The 18,478-nt window shown below is 51.5% G+C and overlaps 1 protein-coding gene across 1 annotated transcript in view; it reads right to left on the bottom strand.

Moving 5' to 3' along the window:
- The window catches only part of SNTA1 (syntrophin alpha 1), a 69,603-nt gene extending 51,453 nt beyond the window's left edge, over positions 1-18,150 (bottom strand). The window contains exons 1-2 of the mRNA XM_048820140.2: positions 17,758-18,150; positions 11,209-11,394 (exon numbers count right to left, since the gene is read on the bottom strand). Of these exons, the coding sequence (XP_048676097.2) occupies positions 11,209-11,394; positions 17,758-18,025 (454 nt within the window). The 5' untranslated portion in view covers positions 18,026-18,150. The remainder of the gene's footprint in view (positions 1-11,208; positions 11,395-17,757) is intronic.
- Positions 18,151-18,478: the final 328 nt, after the last annotated feature.

Below are 18,478 nucleotides of genomic sequence, written 5' to 3'. Positions count from 1 at the left end.
AATCCAAAAACATTTGTCAAAATCTCCCAGGGCATGAAGGACAGAGGCCATAACAGGGACCCGAAGCAGTGCCGCGTGAAACTTAAGGAGCTGAGGCAAGCCTACCATAAAAACAGAGAGGCAAACGGCCACTCCAGGTCAGAGCCCCAAACATGCCGCTTCTTTGATGAGCTGCATGCCATTTCAGGGGGTTCAGCCACCACTACCCCAGCCGTGTTGTTTGACTCCTTCAATGGAAATGGAGGCAACCCGGAAGCAGGTTTTGGGGACGAGGAAGATGATGATGATGAGGTTGTAGATAGCTCACAGCAAGCAAGCGGAGAAACCGGTTTTCCCAACAGCCAGGAACTGTTTCTCACCCTGGACCTGGAGCCAGTACCCCCCAAACCCACCCAAGGCTGCCTCCCGGACTGCCAGGCCGAGAAGGGACCTCTGGTGAGTGTACCTTTTAAAATACTATACATGGTTTAAAAGCAAGCATGTTTAATGATTAATTTGCCGTGGCATTCACGGCTCTCCTGGATGTACTCCCAAAGCCTTTGTAAAAGGTTTCTGGGGAGGGCAGCCTTATTCCATCCACCATGGTAGGACACTTTACCACACCAGGCCAGTAGCATGTACTCAGAAATCACTATAGAACAAAGCATTGCAGTGTATGTTTGCTGGTGTTCAAACAACATCCATTCTTTATCTCTCTGTGTTATCCTCAGGAGAGTGATATCATTCATGGTCACCTGGTTGAAAAAGGGTGCTTTTCTTAAGGGGACATTCAGAGGTGCCCGTTCCTGCTGGGCTGTTTGCCTGTGGCTGAACAGAAATGTTCCCCGCTGTTAGCCACAGGGACGGGGGAAGGGCTAGCCACGCGCTGGGGGGAGGCAAAATGCAACCTTGGAACGAAAGCACATGTGCTATGTATGTAATGTTAACAGCAAGGTTTACCCGTGAAAGAGTGTACCCACTGTTCTATAAAATGTGTCTTTTTAAATATCACTGTCCCTTTTTTTTTCTCCACCAGCTGCATGTGTTTCAAGGATCACAGGATCTTCTCTTCTCAGAGGCTAGCGAAGATTAGAAGGCGAAAAAAACGCACTCGCGATGAAATGTTCTCTGAGCTCATGCTGTCCTCCCACACTGAGAAAGCACAGATGAATGCGTGGAAGCAGACAATGTCAGAGTGCAGGAAAGCACAAAATGACCGGGAGGATAGGTGGTGGGCTGAAGAGAGTAAGTGGCGAGCTGAAGAGAGGGCTGAAGCTGAAAGGTGTGAAAGCTGTGAAAGGCAGCGTGATGAGAGGAGGCAGGATTCAATGCTGAGGCTGCTGGAAGATCAAATTAATATGCTCCAGCGTATGGCTGAGCTGCAGGAAAGGCAGCAGGAGCACAGACTGCCACTACAGCCCCTGTGTAACCAACCGCCCTCCTCCCCAAGTTCCATAGCCTCCTCATCCAGACGCCCAAGAACGTGGTGGGGGGGCCTCCGGCCACCCAGCCACTCTGCCCCAGAGGACTGCCCAAGCAACAGAAGGCTGGCATTCAATAAGTTTTAAAGTTTTAAACTTTTAAAGTGCTGTGTGGCCTTGTCCTTCCCTCCTCCACCACCCCTCCTGGGCTACCTTGGTAGTTATCCCCCTATTTGTGTGATGAATTAATAAAGAATGCATGAATGTGAAGCAACAATGACTTTATTGCCTCTGCAAGCGGTGATCGGAGGGAGGAGGGGAGGGTGGTTAGCTTACTGGGAAATAGAGTGAACCAAGGGGCGGGGGGTTTCATCAAGAAGAAACAAACAGAACTTTCACACCGTAGCCTGGCCAGTCATGAAACTGGTTTTCAAAGCTTCTCAGATGTGCACCGCGTCCTCCTGTGCTCTTCTAACCGCTCTGGTGTCTGGCTGTGCATAACCAGCAGCCAGGCGATTTGCCTCAACCTCCCACCCTGCCATAAACATCTCCCCCTTACTCTCACAGATATTGTGGAGCGCACAGCAAGCAGTAATAACAGTGGGAATATTGGTTTCGCTGAGGTCTAACTGAGTCAGTAAACTGCGCCAGCGTGCTTTTAAATGTCCAAATGCACATTCTATCACCATTATGCACTTGCTCAGCCTATAGTAGAACAGCTCCTGACTACTGTCTAAGCTGCCTGTGTATGGCTTCATGAGCCATGGTATTAAGGGGTAGGCTGGGTCCCCAAGGATAACTATAGGCATTTCAACATCCCCAACGGTTATTTTCTGGTCTGGGAATAAAGTCCCTTCCTGCAGCTTTTGAAACAGACCAGAGTTCCTGAAGATGCGAGCGTCATGTACCTTTCCCGGCCATCCCACGTTGATATTGGTGAAACATCCCTTGTGATCCACCAGTGCTTGCAGCACTATTGAAAAGTACCCCTTGCCGTTTATGTATTCACTGGCTTGGTGCTCTGGTGCCAAGATAGGGAGATGGGTTCCATCTATGGCCCCACCACAGTTAGGGAATCCCATTGCAGCAAAGCCAGCCACTATGACCTGCACATTTCCCAGAGTCACTGCTCTTGATATCAGCAGCTCAGTGACAGCGTTGGCTACTTGCATCACAGCAGCCCACACAGTAGATTTGCCCACTCCAAATTGATTCCCGACTGACCGGTAGCTGTCTGGCGTTGCAAGCTTCCACAGGGCTATTGCCACTCGCTTCTCAACTGTGAGGGCTGCTCTCATCTTGGTATTCTTGTGCCTCAGGGCAGGGGAAAGCAAGTCACAAAGTTCCATGAAAGTGCCCTTACGCATGCGAGAGTTTTGCAGCCACTGGGAATCGTCCCAGACTTGCAACACTATGCGGTCCCACCTGGCTTGTTTCCCGAGCCCAGAATCGGCGTTCCACCGCATGAACCTGCCCCATTAGCACCATGATGCCCACATTGCCAGGGTCCATGCTTTGAGAGAAGTCTGTGTCCATGTCCTCATCACTCTCGTCACCGCGCTGATGTCGCCTACTTGCCCGGTTTCACTTTGCTAGGTTCTGGTGCTGCATATACTGCTGGATAATGCGTGTGGTGTTTAATGTGCTCCTAATTGCCAAAGGGATCTGAGAGGGCTCCATGCTTGCCGTGGTATGGCGTCTGCACAGAAAAAAGGTGCGGAACGATTGTCTGCCGTTGCTCTGACGGAGGGAGGGGCGACTGACGACGTGGCTTACAGGGATGGCTTACAGGGAATTAAAATCAACAAAGGGGGTGGCTTTGCGAGAAACAGAATGGCCCCCTCAAGGACAGAACTCAAAACTGGGTTTAGCAGGCCGCTGATTTCACAGAGGGAGGGAGGAGAAAATGAATACAAAACAAATCTGGTCTATTTCTTGTTTTGATCCACTTCATCTATCTTTATACATCTTGCTGGCAGCAGATTGTGCAGTTCGACCGCTAGCCATCGTCATCTCCTGGGTGCTCAGCTGAAGATGGTGCAGTATAACTGCTGGCCATCGTCTTCTGTTGGCTGCAGATTAAAAGACAGTGCACTGCCGGTAGGACTCAATCGCCATGACACGAAACTTAAAAGGGAAATGACATGGTTGAATCACTCCCGTGTTTGCCCAGGCACCCCGACCTCATCGAGGTTGGTTAAAAGAGCACCCTGGACTACGTCGACGACGGCTACCAGTCATACTGCACTGTCTGCTGCCAAAAGGCAATAAACTGCTGCTGTGTAGCAATGCAGTACCACGTCTGCCAGCACCCAGGAAACATATGGTGACGGTTAGCTGAGCGGGCTCCATGCTTGCCGTGGTATGGCATCTGCACAGGTAACTCAAAAAAAAGTCGCAAAACGATTGTCTGCCCTTGCTTTCACAGAGGGAGGGAGGGAACGGGGGCCTGACGATATGTACCCGGAACCACCCGCGACAATGTTTTAACTCCATCAGGCACTGAGATTTCTACCCAGAATTCAAATGGGCGGCGGAGACTGCGGGAACTGTGGGATAGCTACCCATAGTACAAAGCTCCGGAAGTCGATGGTTGCCTCGGTACTGTGGACACACTCTGCCGACTACATACACTTAGAGCATTTGTGTGGGGACACACACAATTGACTGTATAAAAACGCTTTCTACAAAACCGACTTCTATAAATTCGACCTAATTTCCTAGTGTAGACATACCCTCAGGCTCCAATCAGCTAAGCAGGGATGTGCTTTGCCAGAGCGTGGGTAGGAGAACCTGTTGCACTGCAGGTGAGGAAAGGCATGTCACGCCATCATTCTTTTTTCCTGACCCTTGGCTCCCTGCCACCTCCCCACAAGCCATCATCACTGCTCAGAGGGGAGCAGTGCTGCACAAAGGCTAGGTACCGTCCCCACCCCAAAACCTGGGAGCAAGACACATTTATTTAGTGAACTCATTGTGCTGGAACAGTCATGTCTTGCCTTGGTATCTCAGCAATGGAAACAGCGGAGGAAATGAGCATGCGCTGAGCTAGGACATCTGATTTCCTTTCAGTTTGATCCAGACACCTGAACTGGCTCTCCCGCAATGAAGCAAATAGGGCCCTGCCATGCTCGAGTGAGGTTACCTGCACCCAGCCCCACTGAGCGATGGGAAGCCAGTACCTTCCGCTGCTTAGCCCCTGCGAGGCTGCAAATGAATCAAACGAAGACGCCAAGTCCCTGAACACAGGAGCAAACCCTCGCCAGCTTCCCTTTGGAGTTTACCTGCTGGGATTTTTAATTTATTAAAGAAGCCTGCTGGGTCTCATCTGAGCCACAGCAAACTACAGCGAAGCCCTCTCTGCAGATCCATGTTCTCAGCACTGCCCTCTTAGCAGCAGGGCGAGTAAACAGTTCAGGTCTGGGAAGAGGGGCCTCCTGTGATCTCTCTCCCTAGACACAAGGCAGCTCATCCCAACCCCATCCAGAATCTTTAGGAGAATAGGAAACAAACCCAGGCCAAAGGAAAGAGAGAAAAACAAGCAAGAGAGTGAGAGGTTTGAGGAAGAAATTTCACAGGCCTGGCGAGAAAGCAGTTCTCGCATTTCTCTTTGGTTAAAAAGATTAACTTCCAGCAGCTGTGCAGAGGAGCACATTCCACAGGATGATGTGTGGTTCCGGAGGCTCCGGAGAGAGGAGGAACCAAGCCGCAGAAAGGGCTGAGCAAAGCTAAAAAGAGTTTAGAGACAATGCAGTTCGGGGCAGAGGGTGGGGGAGGGAAAACCCTCCAGATCCAAAGAAGAGGGCAAGGAAGCACTGGGAGCCAAAGAGAACAGCTCTCCTGTTCGCACAGGCCAAGTCTGGATGGCCAGAGTGCTCCACAGATCTGAGTCGCCTTTGGGCTTGGTGATTAGCAGAGCTGAATGGGAGGGTGAGTTTAGCTGTGCCTGGAAAAAGGACCCTCCCTCCCGGTGACAGCTGGGACAGTTGCTGCCCTGCACTAGTAGCCGTAGGGCTGATGGGACACAGCAATGGAAACAGTGGAGTTTAGTATATTGTTAGTGCATTGAGAATCTGCAAGAGAACGGCTCCTCCCTCCTACAGACCCCTTAGCAAAGACATTATAAAATCTCTCTCTACTCCCCCTCCACAAGGTCCTTCCCTAACTGCCGTGATGTTAGACGTACCAACTCCACTGCCCGTCTAGCCACTCGACAGAAAACAATTCTCAGTTACATCATTTGTGCGCTACGGTGAGAGCACGTGGCTGGGAGTTGGGACTCCTGGCCTCTATTTCCAGCCCTGCCACTGAGTCATTGCACGACGCTGGGCAAATCACCTCTGTGCCTCCAAAACGATACAGCAGAGATAGAAAAGGCACAAGGACATGTCAGAGAAGTAGTGGCAGGCCTGGCAAGACTCAATGCAAAGACGCATTTAAATGGTTAGGACCATTACTTAAGGGAGGAGAAAAATATGAGAAAGAGAGACAGTGCCCTGTATAGAGAATGTAAATCAGGGGTTCCTAGTAACCCTTTCTGAGCATACAAGAACAAGGGCGACACAATAAAATCAAACAGGAATCGTTCTTTTACGCAACACAATTAGTCAGTGGAACTCTCAGCCACAAGCTATTGCTCAGGCAAAGAGTTTAGTAAGGAAGACTCAGAAAAGGACTGAACACACATATGAATAATAATAATACCCACAGTTCCACTAGCTAGGATTAAAAAGGTATCAGAGATATCAGCCTCCATGGTTCAGGACAGAAACCAAAGACTAGATACACAGGGTTAGGGAGAGATTTCTTTGAAGGCCAGTCATTGTCCGATTGTCCTTTATAGAGGCACAAAACGGAGGGGATGAGGTTACACCATCTGCTGAAGCAACTGGTACTGGCCCCTGCCAGAGTCAAGGTGCTGGGCTGGGTGGAAGTTAGAAGTTATTATTAAACAGCCTCATGCTGCCAGCTTGTCCCTGCTCCCGTGACACCTTGCAGGGTAGGGGCTTTGTGACCACATGACCACTTCTGCTGCCAGTTAAGGCACCCCGCTCAGGCCGATGGCAGGGAGGCCTATGTTCCTGCAGCCATGTCTGCAGCCCCAGGATTAATTATACCCAGACCTGGCCTTTCTCCCTGTCCCAATAGCCCCAGAGATGCTCTCCCCCTCCCATGATCCCTGCAGGAGCCCAAAAGGGCAAAAGAAAAAGTCTGCTCCTAAGGGCATTTAACACTGACCAGGGCCAGAGTGCCCTGTCAGGATGCACACAGGGAGGGGCCGCTCCATGCCTACATTCTCCCCTCCGCCTGCGTGGAAGTGGGGAGTGTCCCTGCTGCACGCCCTGGAGCGGTCTCCAGCGGGCGGGGCTCCATACACATGACAGCATGTGCACAATGCATTGTCTCCTCTGGACAGCAGAGGGGAATCCTGGCAGAAGGCTGCCCTGGCTCTGGCTCCAGGACCTTCTGTCTGTGCCGTGGAACCTGCCTCCAGGGAGAGACGCTTTTCCAGCAGGACGCCCCCGGCTCCGAAGGATCCCGGGGGACCCACCGGATCTATGCTGTGACCCCTCTGCCTGACCCCCCCTTTGAGGAATGATCTAGTAGGAAGCTCCACAAGGCTGCCCCCCGCGTGGGTCCTCCTAGCTGGGCGACAGCCTGGTCCCTCAGGACGAGCCATTGTTCTACAGGCTAAATGGAGAGTTGGTCTCAGGCCAGGGCCTAGCAGACTGGTGCGCAGGCCACAAAAACCTACACAAAACAACTTGTCCCCTTCCCTACAGGGCCCCCACAGAGAGGCCAAGGCCTGTACTTGTCCGTGGGGTTGCAGGGAGTGGGGTGGAGTGCTCTGCTGTCACCCTGGCAGAGGTCAGAAAAGAACAAGATAAGTCCATGAAGGACATCGCTAGCTATTAGCTAAAATGGCAGGGAGGCAACCTCATGCTCTGGGTGTCCCTAAACCTCCAACTGCCAGAAGTTGGGACTGGGAGGACAGAGGATGGATCACTTGATAACTGCCCTGGTCTGTTCATTCCCTCGGAAGCATCTAGCACCGGCCACGGTTGGAAGACATGGTTGGGCTAAGTGAACCATTGGTCTGACCCAGTTTGACCCCTCTTATGTTCTCCTGTCTCTGAAGCACACTGGTGGGAGGCAGCACGGGGGGAGCTGGTACTGCCCAGCTGTGCTTCCGTCTCATGGGATGTCAACCCAGCCCTTCTCACCAGCACTAAATTCAGCCCAAGGAATGCAGGATGTGGCCAGCTAAGGGACAGCGTTAGGATTTACACCCAGGGCCAGGCCTCAGCTCTGCTCAGCGACTCCGAAATCAATAGGGTGTGTGGCTATACACCAGCTGAGGCTCTGCCCTGGCTTTCAAACAAAACACTGGGGAGATGCTAAACAATTTGCCATTGACCGACTGACCGAGAGAGGCTTCTCTGGGGGTAGGGCCAGAACCCAGGGGGATCCCGGGCTGGCCCTTTCGTTCTTGTGGCTGTTCTGGCAGAAGAGGGAGGAGGAGACACGTCACAACCAGGACGTTTGCGCTCCCCACTAAAACTTTACGTTAGCTCTCTAGCAGTCTGCCCTTCTTGTGCCAGTCCACTTCCGCTCTGCCCAGGGTTGAGAGGCCAGCAGGGCCTGCTCAGGTGAAGCAGGGACTCGGGTAGCTGAGCGCAATGTCAGACTCTCCGGCTTGTCGGACAGGCAGGCCGGCTAATTGATTCAGGGCAGAGACACCACTAATCTTCATTATTTCATCTCTCCCAGCCCAATCACTGTGGCTCTCTCCTTCGGCCAGTTATGGGTTCTCCTTCAGTACAGCATGACTGGCCTCTCCACTTCGCAGGGGACGTAGGAGTTCTCTCACGACAGAGCCGTCTGGCCACATCTGACATGAGCCTCTCTCCAGTGACTGCAGGGTCAACCTTTCCCAGCGCCCAGCAGTTCAGTCTGCTGGCTCAGACGTGAGGCAGCGTGAGAGTCTCCTCCCAGGTGTCTGGATCGAGTGGGTCTCCTGAAACCTTCAGCCACCCGTGGCTCTTCACTGCCAGCTCACCTGGCCATAACACTTCATCTCTCCTATAGCTCTGAGATGTGCCAGGCAGTCACAACTGCAATCAGTGAAGACTGGGAGAGTCTCCAGAGCTTTAATGGTTCTCACAACGTCTCCGCCGTTATTCAAGTCAGTCTAGTTTTACAGATCACTGACATTTGTGATCCTGGGAAACAGCTTGGTTTAAAACTAACATCCTCCAAAAACACCAGATCAGCATTCCCAGATCTCCCCTCTCACTGGGACCTGGGTGATGGGATTTTTTTAATGGTCATTATTTTTTTCAGGCACCAAATCTAGTCTGTTCATGCTGCTGTAGGTGAGGATGAGTCCAGGAGGAAAGTTGCTGCATAAGTACGAGGCTATTCTGACTTCCATTATTAAACTTTGGCTTTCAAGTGTTTAGAACTTGGCATATTTACACCCTATGCCCCAGAGGCTCAGGGTTACACAGAACAAATTGTCCATGCTGTCTAACTGCAGGCCAGATTCCAGCCCCTGCTATGGCCCCTTTATGCTGCGTTGGTAGTTTTCAGGGGGGCAAATCATCCCAAAGGGGAACTGCCCCTCCTGTGTGTGGGGAGTGGGGGGAGAGGTTCTCAGCAAAGCAGCATGCCAGGGGTGGGACGGGTGGAAAGAGATGTGACCGGAACACACTGTGCTCTGGCTAGCCTGAGCTTTCACTGGAATTTCAAACACAAAACAAACAACATTACAGCTTCAAATCTCTCTTTTAGTGCTTGGAACAGGGAGCTGAATGGATTTCCCAGCTCACTGGATTTTCATCTTTGAATACCTGGGTTCAAATCTCGCAAGACACACATGAAGATTAACATGATGGCCTCAGCCACGTCCTGAGTTTAACCCCTACTCTGTGTTGGAAATTATTTTCCTAATACATTTATTAAGGTTTCCCAGCACTCAGTTTTCTTTATTTGTCCCAAAGGGCCACTTGGTGCTGGCTGCATCCCAAACACCAATATAATCATATACACTCTTGTACTTTATACACTAACAGCAATACTGTTATAAGCATTGGCCAAAAAATTTGCAACAAGTTCAGGCCCAGGAGACACCTTCCCACCATGGCATGGCTCCTGAGGGATAAGGAAAAGCTCTGCCCAAGAGCCCTAGAAACCCTTGCTCTTCACACTCAATAGCAAACAAGGGATGTCCTTGCTGGTTAATGGACTTCAGCCAAAGACAAAAAAGGGAGTTTTAGGGCTAAACCCTGAACCTGGTGCCCAATTAACCCTGTTTTCTATATTTCTATTACTTCAGCCCAGACATTCAATGAGGTAACACTGATATTTCCAGGATCACTACAAATACAACACAAACAACTCTTCTCTCTCATGATCTTATTGGTTTGGTCCCATGCTTTGAGCACACGGCTCATGTTAAGGTCCAAACTCAATCTAAAACCAGCAATCACCCAGGTCTAACATGGGCCTAGGTTCCTTCACTCTGACACTGACTCCCGTTGAGACCTTGGGCTAGTCATCCCCGCTCTGCCTCAGTGCATCTGGGGGTGAAATGGAGAGCACAGTCGGAGCCTAGCTCCCAGGACCCTCCGGCGGAGGTCTCAGTGCATACCCATAAAGCATTTGAAGCTGAAATGCGATATCATCACTCCCCACATTTATCTATCAGAAAGCACCAGTCACACCCAGTTAACAGAGTCTGCTCAGACCAGGCCCTTCACTGTAATACCGGGGGTGCTGGAGGCCAGGACTGAGCCGTGGGGGAGACCCAAGCGCGGAGCTGAAGGGGAAACACAAGTGAGGATTGTGGTGAAGACGGCAGGAGAGCCCATGGGGAAGCAAGCCTGCACTGCCCCTCCGCCAGATCTAGCCAGTAGCACCAGAATGAGAAGATCTGGGGTGAGCCGGGCAATGCAGAATTGAACTGAAATGCCCTATTTAACCCAGAGTGCAGCCCCAAGGCGGCCCAGAGTCCTGCCCCACAGTCACCCGCCCCGTGCGAGCCCCTGAAGGGGGAGGGTAAAGCTAGTGAGCTCCAGGCCTTTGTTGCTGGAGACTGAGCAGAACAAGCAGATTCTGTCCATCTATTCAGGGAGATCCCAGCAGCTATTTCCCACTCTCAGGATGAGCAGATAGAATGGTTTGTGCATATTTTGTTTTTAATTAAAAACGGTATGTAAATGTATATGCAGATTGGGATCTCAGGCTCCTGGCGAACTGCCAGTGCAGCCCTCGCTGTTGCACAGAGCAGGCACCGCAGATGCCTCCATATTGCAGCCCATCTGGCATGTAAAATCCCTTGCTGGTCAGACTGGCTCCCGTGGGCATCCCCCAGCAGGGAGCCTCACCCCAGGCCCTCGTGGCTTTGGCGAGGCTAAGCAGAACCCCCGACAGGTTCGGGATGGCAAAGGGGGCGTGTGAACTTTCCTCAGCATTAAGAGTTTCCGAGTGGAAACTTCCTTCGCCATAGTCCATCATTTGGTCACCCTGCCTTTGTTACCTGATTCAGGCATGGCCCAGCTGAGCCCCACGTGCCCTGCATTTTGGACAATTCTGGCCCTTTCCAGGGCATCCTGGGGGGAGCCCCCAGAGAATCCTCCATGGCACCTCCCAGCACTGAACCTAGATGCATTGTGCAGAAATAAAAACGAACAGCAGCACCTCTGGGATGGGGGAATGGGGTCTGTATCTCAGCCATGGGGAAAGCACACGCAGTCTCATTGGCAACATTCGCCACATTCATACCCAGGTCTGCTCTGGTACTTACCCTCCAAGACCACCTCCTTGCCAGTCTTCTTCAGTGCCTGCACCGCCTCATCGTGCGTCGCCTCTGAAAGGTCGGCCCCATTGACAGAGAGGATAGCGTCTCCTACGAACAGCGCCTCTGTCTGATCTGCAGCCAGCCCCTTAAAGATCTTGGAAATCAAGATCGGCATTTTATTCTCTCGGCCGCCTGAGAAGAAAAGGAAAAAAGGAAGTGGTTAGATACTATTTATATACAGAAGGAGAAGGTACTACTTAGATAGCATCCTGCTTAAGACAAATCTGAGTGCCGATATATCAAGATTTAGCTCATTTTCCCCAGTAATGCATCAGATTTGCAATCGCTGGTGTCAATTTTGGGTAGAAAAACATTTTCATTACTTTTATCATCATGCAGAGGAGCATGAATCAGAGGAGGTAAACATCGGACCTCGCTTCCACCCAGAGATCCTAGGAACTGTCCTTTTCTTCCTTGAATCTCAGAATATACATTCTGCCACATCGCTCATGGAGGAGAGACGTCCAGATTCTGGCCCCCTTCTTGGAAATACGAGATTCCTCAATTTTGGTTTCAGCCAGTTGCTACATGTCTGATTGATAGGGATGGTTCTTAGTGTTAGCTCTGTGCTAAGCTCCTGCCACATGGAGGAAGCATCTGTTCGTCTCACAGCAGTGATACTGGCCGCTTATTCCACCCCAGTGCAGGCCTGTCTGCAAGTTTCTAGAGGCTCTTCTGACTAGACATCAATAAAGTGAAATGCAAAAGAAAGGAAGCACAGATCTGCTCCCTACACGGCTGTCTCACGTCCGGCTCTCATCAGAGTCTCTTTAGTGGAAATTCCACTGCTACCATGTCTGTGGATGACACCGAAATAAGAGGTTTAACAACTACACAGGTGGCTGGGGTCTAACTGGGAAATGACCAAGAAAGTTGAGAGTACAGATGGCTGCAGGCATCAAAGAGCGACCTGGCTGGAGTGCAAGAGACCGTGCCTTGGACGTAGCTCTCCATCCCCAAGAACCATGGGCCCAATCCTGACTGGGTTCTACTGCAATGTAAGCATTACCTGTAACAACAAACAAACGGATGATAGCACCTCCAGGAGCAGGAAATAACAGACGCACATCATGGCAGGGGGACAGGCCACATGGATGCACCCAGTGCATTAAAGAACCTTTGTTTTTGGCTTGATCAAGTCCTGACATTATAAAATGCATTGCCTGAGCTGAGCTCGTCCACTGTGAACAACAGCCCAGTAGGAGCCAGAGGGGAAGGGAGGTTAAGGCATTAGCCTGATACTTGGGACCCTGGATTCAATTCCTGACTCTGCAGCAGGCTGTGTGACCTTGGTCAAGTCACCTAGTTTCTCTCTGAGCCTCAGCTTCTGTCAAGGCTGATTCCCCACTCTGGGACTCTGAGTGCAGGAGGTGGGGGCCTGCAAGGATTCTAAAAATTAACACTGGCCACTCCAGGCTTCTGTTAAACTCTCAAGGTTACAGCTTCTCTCTGACTTTGGATGGGTAGATGTTGCCACCACCCAAGGGCAAAACCCCTTGAGGACCCAGGAAGGTGCACTTGGGAATTCCTTCCTGTGGGGTACCCTCAAGCCCTTTCACACACACCCACCCTGCCCCTGGGAAGAGCTGAGAAAGAAAAACAAAGGAAATCAGCTGTTGCCACCAGCTAATTAAACGACGTGCACAAACCTATTAGGACACAAAAACCCAATACTCCTCTTAAAAAAGGTAAATTTTGTTTAAAACGAAAAGAAAGAAAATACACCTGGAAAGTCAGGCTATTGCTAGATTTAAAAAAAAAAAAAAACACTTACAAGGATTAATCATCAAGAATAACTTTCTTGAGGTCCAGCTTAAAGGTTACAAGCAAAACAAAAGCATTTGGATTAGCACAGAGGAGTCCACAAGCCATAAAGAAATAAAAGGAGATAAACCTAATCACATCTTCCTAGACATTTCCTGATCTACTTACATATCTGGGATTTCCAATGAGTAGTTTCTAGGTATGATACCGATGATTTTTCATACCTGGCCCAAAGCTTCTTACAGCATAACTGCAGCCCTGTCCGCCTCTCCCCGAGAACAACAACAGACAGACAAAAGGGGAGTCTTGTTTCAATTTCAAAAAGTTCTAGCCTTCCCATCGGCTCTTTTGGCTAGGTGCCCACTCCCTTCCTTTTACCTATGCGTAGCAGTGACTTTTAACCCTTTACAGGTAAAACAAGTAGAGAACAGCTACTAAGAGGGATCTTATAGCTAACTGGCTGGCTGGGTCCATAAAAGGGAGCTACCCCCCTTCATTTATCACAGCTCCCCTCCTGTACAATGGGGCTAACAGTATCTCACAATGAGGTTGGGAGGAGAAATACATTTCAGTTTGTGAGGCACTCTGGAACTGCAATAAGGGAGGCTAATACAGGGTGAGGAGGAAATTGGAAAGGGGTATTTCTGTGTTTGTTTGGTAAAACTTTTAATGCACTCAAATCAACAGGATTAACTCAAAGTCAATGGGAGTTAGGTACCTATCTAACTTTGAGAATGTGGGCCTCAGCTCCTCTGGTGAGAAGTCTGACAACAGTACCTAGCCAGATGGAGTAATAGTCTCCAGCTCTCCACTCGCTCCGAGCTGGGAGAAGAGGAGCTCAGGAAGAGTCACTGTCTTAGGAAGTAGTCTACAGCATGAAAAAGTGTGAGAACCACTGGGATAAACCTAGGTGTGCGCTTCCGGGGAGGCTGCGGAGTTCTACTTGTTTCCTCAGCCACCTAGAGATTCCTGTCAGTGTTCATTTTTTTGGTGGGAAAATGTGACGTTCAGCTATGATATTTATTGCATTTGAATGGAAAAGTGTCACTTTGTAGTGCCTTCCCGCCATGCCCTCTCCACCCTCCGAGGCCCTGATGGTCACCTTCACATCTGCATGACCAGCTGCACCGATTTATGGCTCCCAGTTTGAATTGTTATTACTTTGCTTTTGCACGTGTCATTGCAAAAATGAAGCGTTACCTGAATGGAGTAACGTTTCTCCTAGGAAGGAGATGGATGGGAATTTTTAGACAGAACTTTTTTTTGCTCTAAAATGCCTATTCATCAACACCGAATTGTTTTGCGGACACCATCGGTTTCAACAAAAAGATTTCTCAGGTCCGGGATGGAAGAGAGCCAGTGAAACCTACCCCAGAATAGCCAAAGAGCTTACACTCTAAAATTCAGACAAGATACAGAAAAGGGAGCAGAGAAATGGTGGGACTGGAATAGAGGAAGGGAGAACAAAGGTTATAAAAACAAGGCCATGTTGATGCTCAGGATTTACAAAAATGCAGATCTTGAAGGTTTTAGTGGCTTTTTTATTACGATTATTAACTATCCCTAGCTCTTAAATAGCACTTATATATTTCATCAGTAGATTGAAGGTAAATGGGGAGTCCTGTATCTGGGCAGCGTAAAGGGATCAAAGCACGTTTCTGTGTAACACATGGACTTTGCACGGTATGCCTCCATAAAGAAGCCCCTCCAGCAGCGGGGAAAGCATGAAGAAGGCACAGAAGAATCAATTATATCAGCTAGTCGCTCTAAACAGATGCTGGTTATGCTACCACTCCAACAGCCATATTTTCCAAAGAGCTCATCTCCCATCTGGCAGCCAAATGAACTCTTGAGTATCTGGATCTAGAAGTCCACATTTTTTGCCACTGGTAGCATGGATAGGAACATTCTGGCAAGGACTCAGCCGAGACAGAACAGGGACAGAGCTCTAGATTTCACTGAACCAGACTGAGCTCTGTTAGTTTTGTGACTATATCGAAATAAGTTATGTTTTTGCTTTGCTGTACAGACTTTATAAAACAAGGCCTTGTGGGATGCATGGATAAGAGTCCTCCCTCAAGAGACTGAACTCACAATGTGGGCCCAGTTCCATATTTCTGTAATGAGGAATCTCCTCCTTAGCATCCCCCCGCACCACCAACATTAAAGATCTGTAATCGGAAAAGATCAATATACGGTAACAGCTCTCTTAAGGCTGGAGTCATCTCAACTGCAAAACAGAGAGAGGGATGTGAATTAAGGGCAAAACAGACACAAAAGAATCAAAGTATTATTAGATGTACAGGCCACTTAAATTAAAAAGGTCTCTAAAGAAGGAAATAGGGGAATGGTGCATTTGGGCCAGTTGCTGGCTTTTTTCTGCTTTATTCAGCTCCCAGATGTGCCCGGTCCTTTCCTCTTCCCCATCCCACGTAAGTTCTAGAGGCAAGAACACCAACTCTTTAACATTTGAAAGAGACCGACCTGGCTCCTGCATTGGCTTCAATTCTGTGGAAATGTGACCCCCACCCACCATGTATTAATGGGCCGAAGCCAGCCTGGCAACAGATCCATTTTCCAACATCTCCTCCTGTCAACCCTCTCTGAGTTCACTCAGATTCCCCACAAGGCACATTGTCTCTGTCTTGGATTTTGAAGGTCAAAACTGCCTGTCTACCAGGTGTGGCTTGTGGTGCATCAACTGTTAAAATAAACAACTGCACCCTACAGCTTAAAGAAAATTATACCTCCACAGCCCCATTCATTTTGTGCTCAACCTGTATATTTCTCAGAGCTTCTTCCAGCCACTGTGCTGACTTCCCCTGAGCAGTAAAGTTGCACAAATGAGGTCGTTGGAACTGTGCTGATCATGAGGATAGCAGTGCTTTTACAGTGCAGCCTTCACTGAGATCAATTCAGTAAGTGTGGTGGACTGCGGCTTTTTATTCAGATATATTTTGATGGGGGTGATGGTATTTTGGAACAGAACTCTGTTGCGGGCTGCAGGTTAATGTGCAGGAATGGCAATAAAAGAACAGGAAAACATCCTTTCACATCAGTGACAGGACAATACAAATGCAATGCCAGTGCCTAGCCAGTGGGCAAATGCAAACCACCAGAATTCACAATTAAAAGACACCAAAAGTGACATGAACTGAATTATGTGGGATGTAAGGGGAGAACAATTCACAGCTTTTTTTACACTTTCAAGGAATAATTTATGAAAGGATAACTCCCCCGTCCCCCCTCCAGTTTAACCTTTCTGTTCAATACCACCCAACCCAGCTTAGATGCATTAGACCAGGGGTCTCAAACTCAAATGACAACGAGAGCCACATGAAGACTAGTACATTGGCCTGAGGGCTGCAACACTGACCCCCCACTCCGCTGCCCAGTCCCGCCCCCACTCCACCCCTTCCATGAGGCCCTACCTCTGCCCCACCTCTTCCCACCCCTTCCTGCCCCCATTCCAACCCCTTCCCTGAAATCTCCACCTCAACTCATCCCCCTCCCTGCCCCCAGGGGGTGCAGGAGGGGTGCAGGGTGCGACAGGGGGCTCAGGGCAGGGGGTCCGGGTGCAGGAGGGGTATGGGGTGCAGCAGGGGGCTCAGGGCAGGGGGTTGGGGTGCAGGAGGGGTGCGGGGTACGGCAGGGGGCTCAGCGCAGGGGATTGGGGTGCAGGAGGGGTGCGGGGTGTGGCGGGGGGGGAGGGCTCAGGCCCGGCACACACCGGGGGCAATAGAGGCCAAGGAAGATGTTTGATTATACATGTGAGATCTGTCTAGCCTAAGGTTAAGTAGACACAGTGCAAGTGATGGGCAATTTCAGGTACACAAGCTGATCTCACATGTATAATCAAACATATTCCTTGGCCTCTATTGCATTCTAGATTTACAGCATGCACATGTAAACCTGCCAGCATACAACTCACATAAAAAAGCACTTTAAAGAAACCAGGACTCCAATCCTGCACTTGCTTGACTTTATGCACTGTGAGTAGCCCACTTGGCTTCCATGGTATGGCTCACCACAGGGCTACTGAGTATGTATGTAAGTCTTTGCAGGAGCAGTGCCAAGTTATATTTGTATGTAAAGGTAACACTTTAACGGGGAGCTGATTCAGCCTGTGTAACTGATATAACAGACCTAAAAATACACTGCAACTTTCAACCAGTGCATATGACAGGGCTCCGCAACATCATGCCATTTCCAGTTTAGAAATTAAGGAGCAGAACCTGCCAAGGTGTCACTCTTGCCACTCCTCATGCTAAGGCCTGACCCTGAAAACAGACACGTGAGCGACTTCGCTCCGCTCCTCCGGGCAAGTGCAGCACGGGGGCCTCCGATGGATTCGCTTGTCCATTTCCAACTTCCCCAGCAGCCGCAAGCGGCCGTGACAGGTTCCTTCCCCGCAGCCCTGCCGGAGCCGTGCTTCGGGGGAGCAGGAGATGGGGGGCTGGGGCGGTGACCACCCCCAGGGCACCCTCCCCAGCCGCTTTAGCAGACACGGAGTGGGCACCCGGCCGCGCGCAGAAGTTGGTCAGGCACCAGCCAACTCCCCGAGGCGCCGCAGGGCACGGGCCGCCTCCAGCTGCGCCTCGGCGCTACAAGGTGCCCACCGGGGAGAGCCCGGCAGTGCCGGCGCTGGGCGGTGGCGGGGCAGGACCCTCGAGCCCAGCGGCAGGTTCAGCCCACGGGGAACGGACCCTCGCCCTCTGCCGCGCCCCTCACCTTTGATGCTGATCCCGAGCCCCCCCACGTCCTGCTTCACGATCCGCACCGTGCGCTTCACGTTGGTGAGCGACTCGGGCACCTGGGCGCACGGCTCCCCGCCGTTCAGCTGCGCCGGGGCGGGCGGCGGCTCCTCGGCCCCCGCGCCCTTGCCGGGGCTCACGGTCAGGAAGTCCTCGGCCAGCGTGACCAGGACCCGCAGCCACTGCTCGCCCGGGGCTCGCAGCTCCAGCAGCCCGCTCTTCGGGGCTCTCCTGCCGGCCGCCATCTTCAGCGCATTCCTGGGATAGCTGCTGCTGCGCCGCCTCCCGCCTGCCAGGGGCCGGGGCGCACGGCGCGGAGCGGGGGCACCGGGCACCGAGCCACCCCTAGGGCGCCGCCCCCGGGAGGCAGGGCGGGCTGCCGGGCACAGGGGCAGCGAGCCGCCGCCCCGCCCAGGGAGCCGCCTCCCGACACGCCTCTCCTCTCCCTGGGGCGCACGGGGCTGCGGCGGACACATGGGCACCGCCCAGGCCGTCCCCTCGGAGCCGCGTCTCAGCGCTCGCGGCCATCGGGGCAGGGCCCTGCCCAGGAGCCGGGCGCAGGGATGGGGTGGGGGCCCCTGCGGAGCCGGGCCGGGACCTCGGCTGCGGGCCAGGAGCTGCCCTCGGTTCGGGGCAGAAGGGGCAGAGCTCCTCGCCGGGCCAGCGCCTGCCGGTCCCCAGGCTGGGGCGTCCTGCAG

The sequence above is a fragment of the Caretta caretta genome, chromosome 13 (assembly GCF_965140235.1).
Source record: "Caretta caretta isolate rCarCar2 chromosome 13, rCarCar1.hap1, whole genome shotgun sequence".
In the NCBI taxonomy this organism is placed as follows: Eukaryota; Metazoa; Chordata; order Testudines; family Cheloniidae; genus Caretta; species Caretta caretta.
The sequence above is the reverse complement of the archived record's forward strand: the minus strand, read 5'-3'. Positions and strand labels throughout refer to the sequence as shown.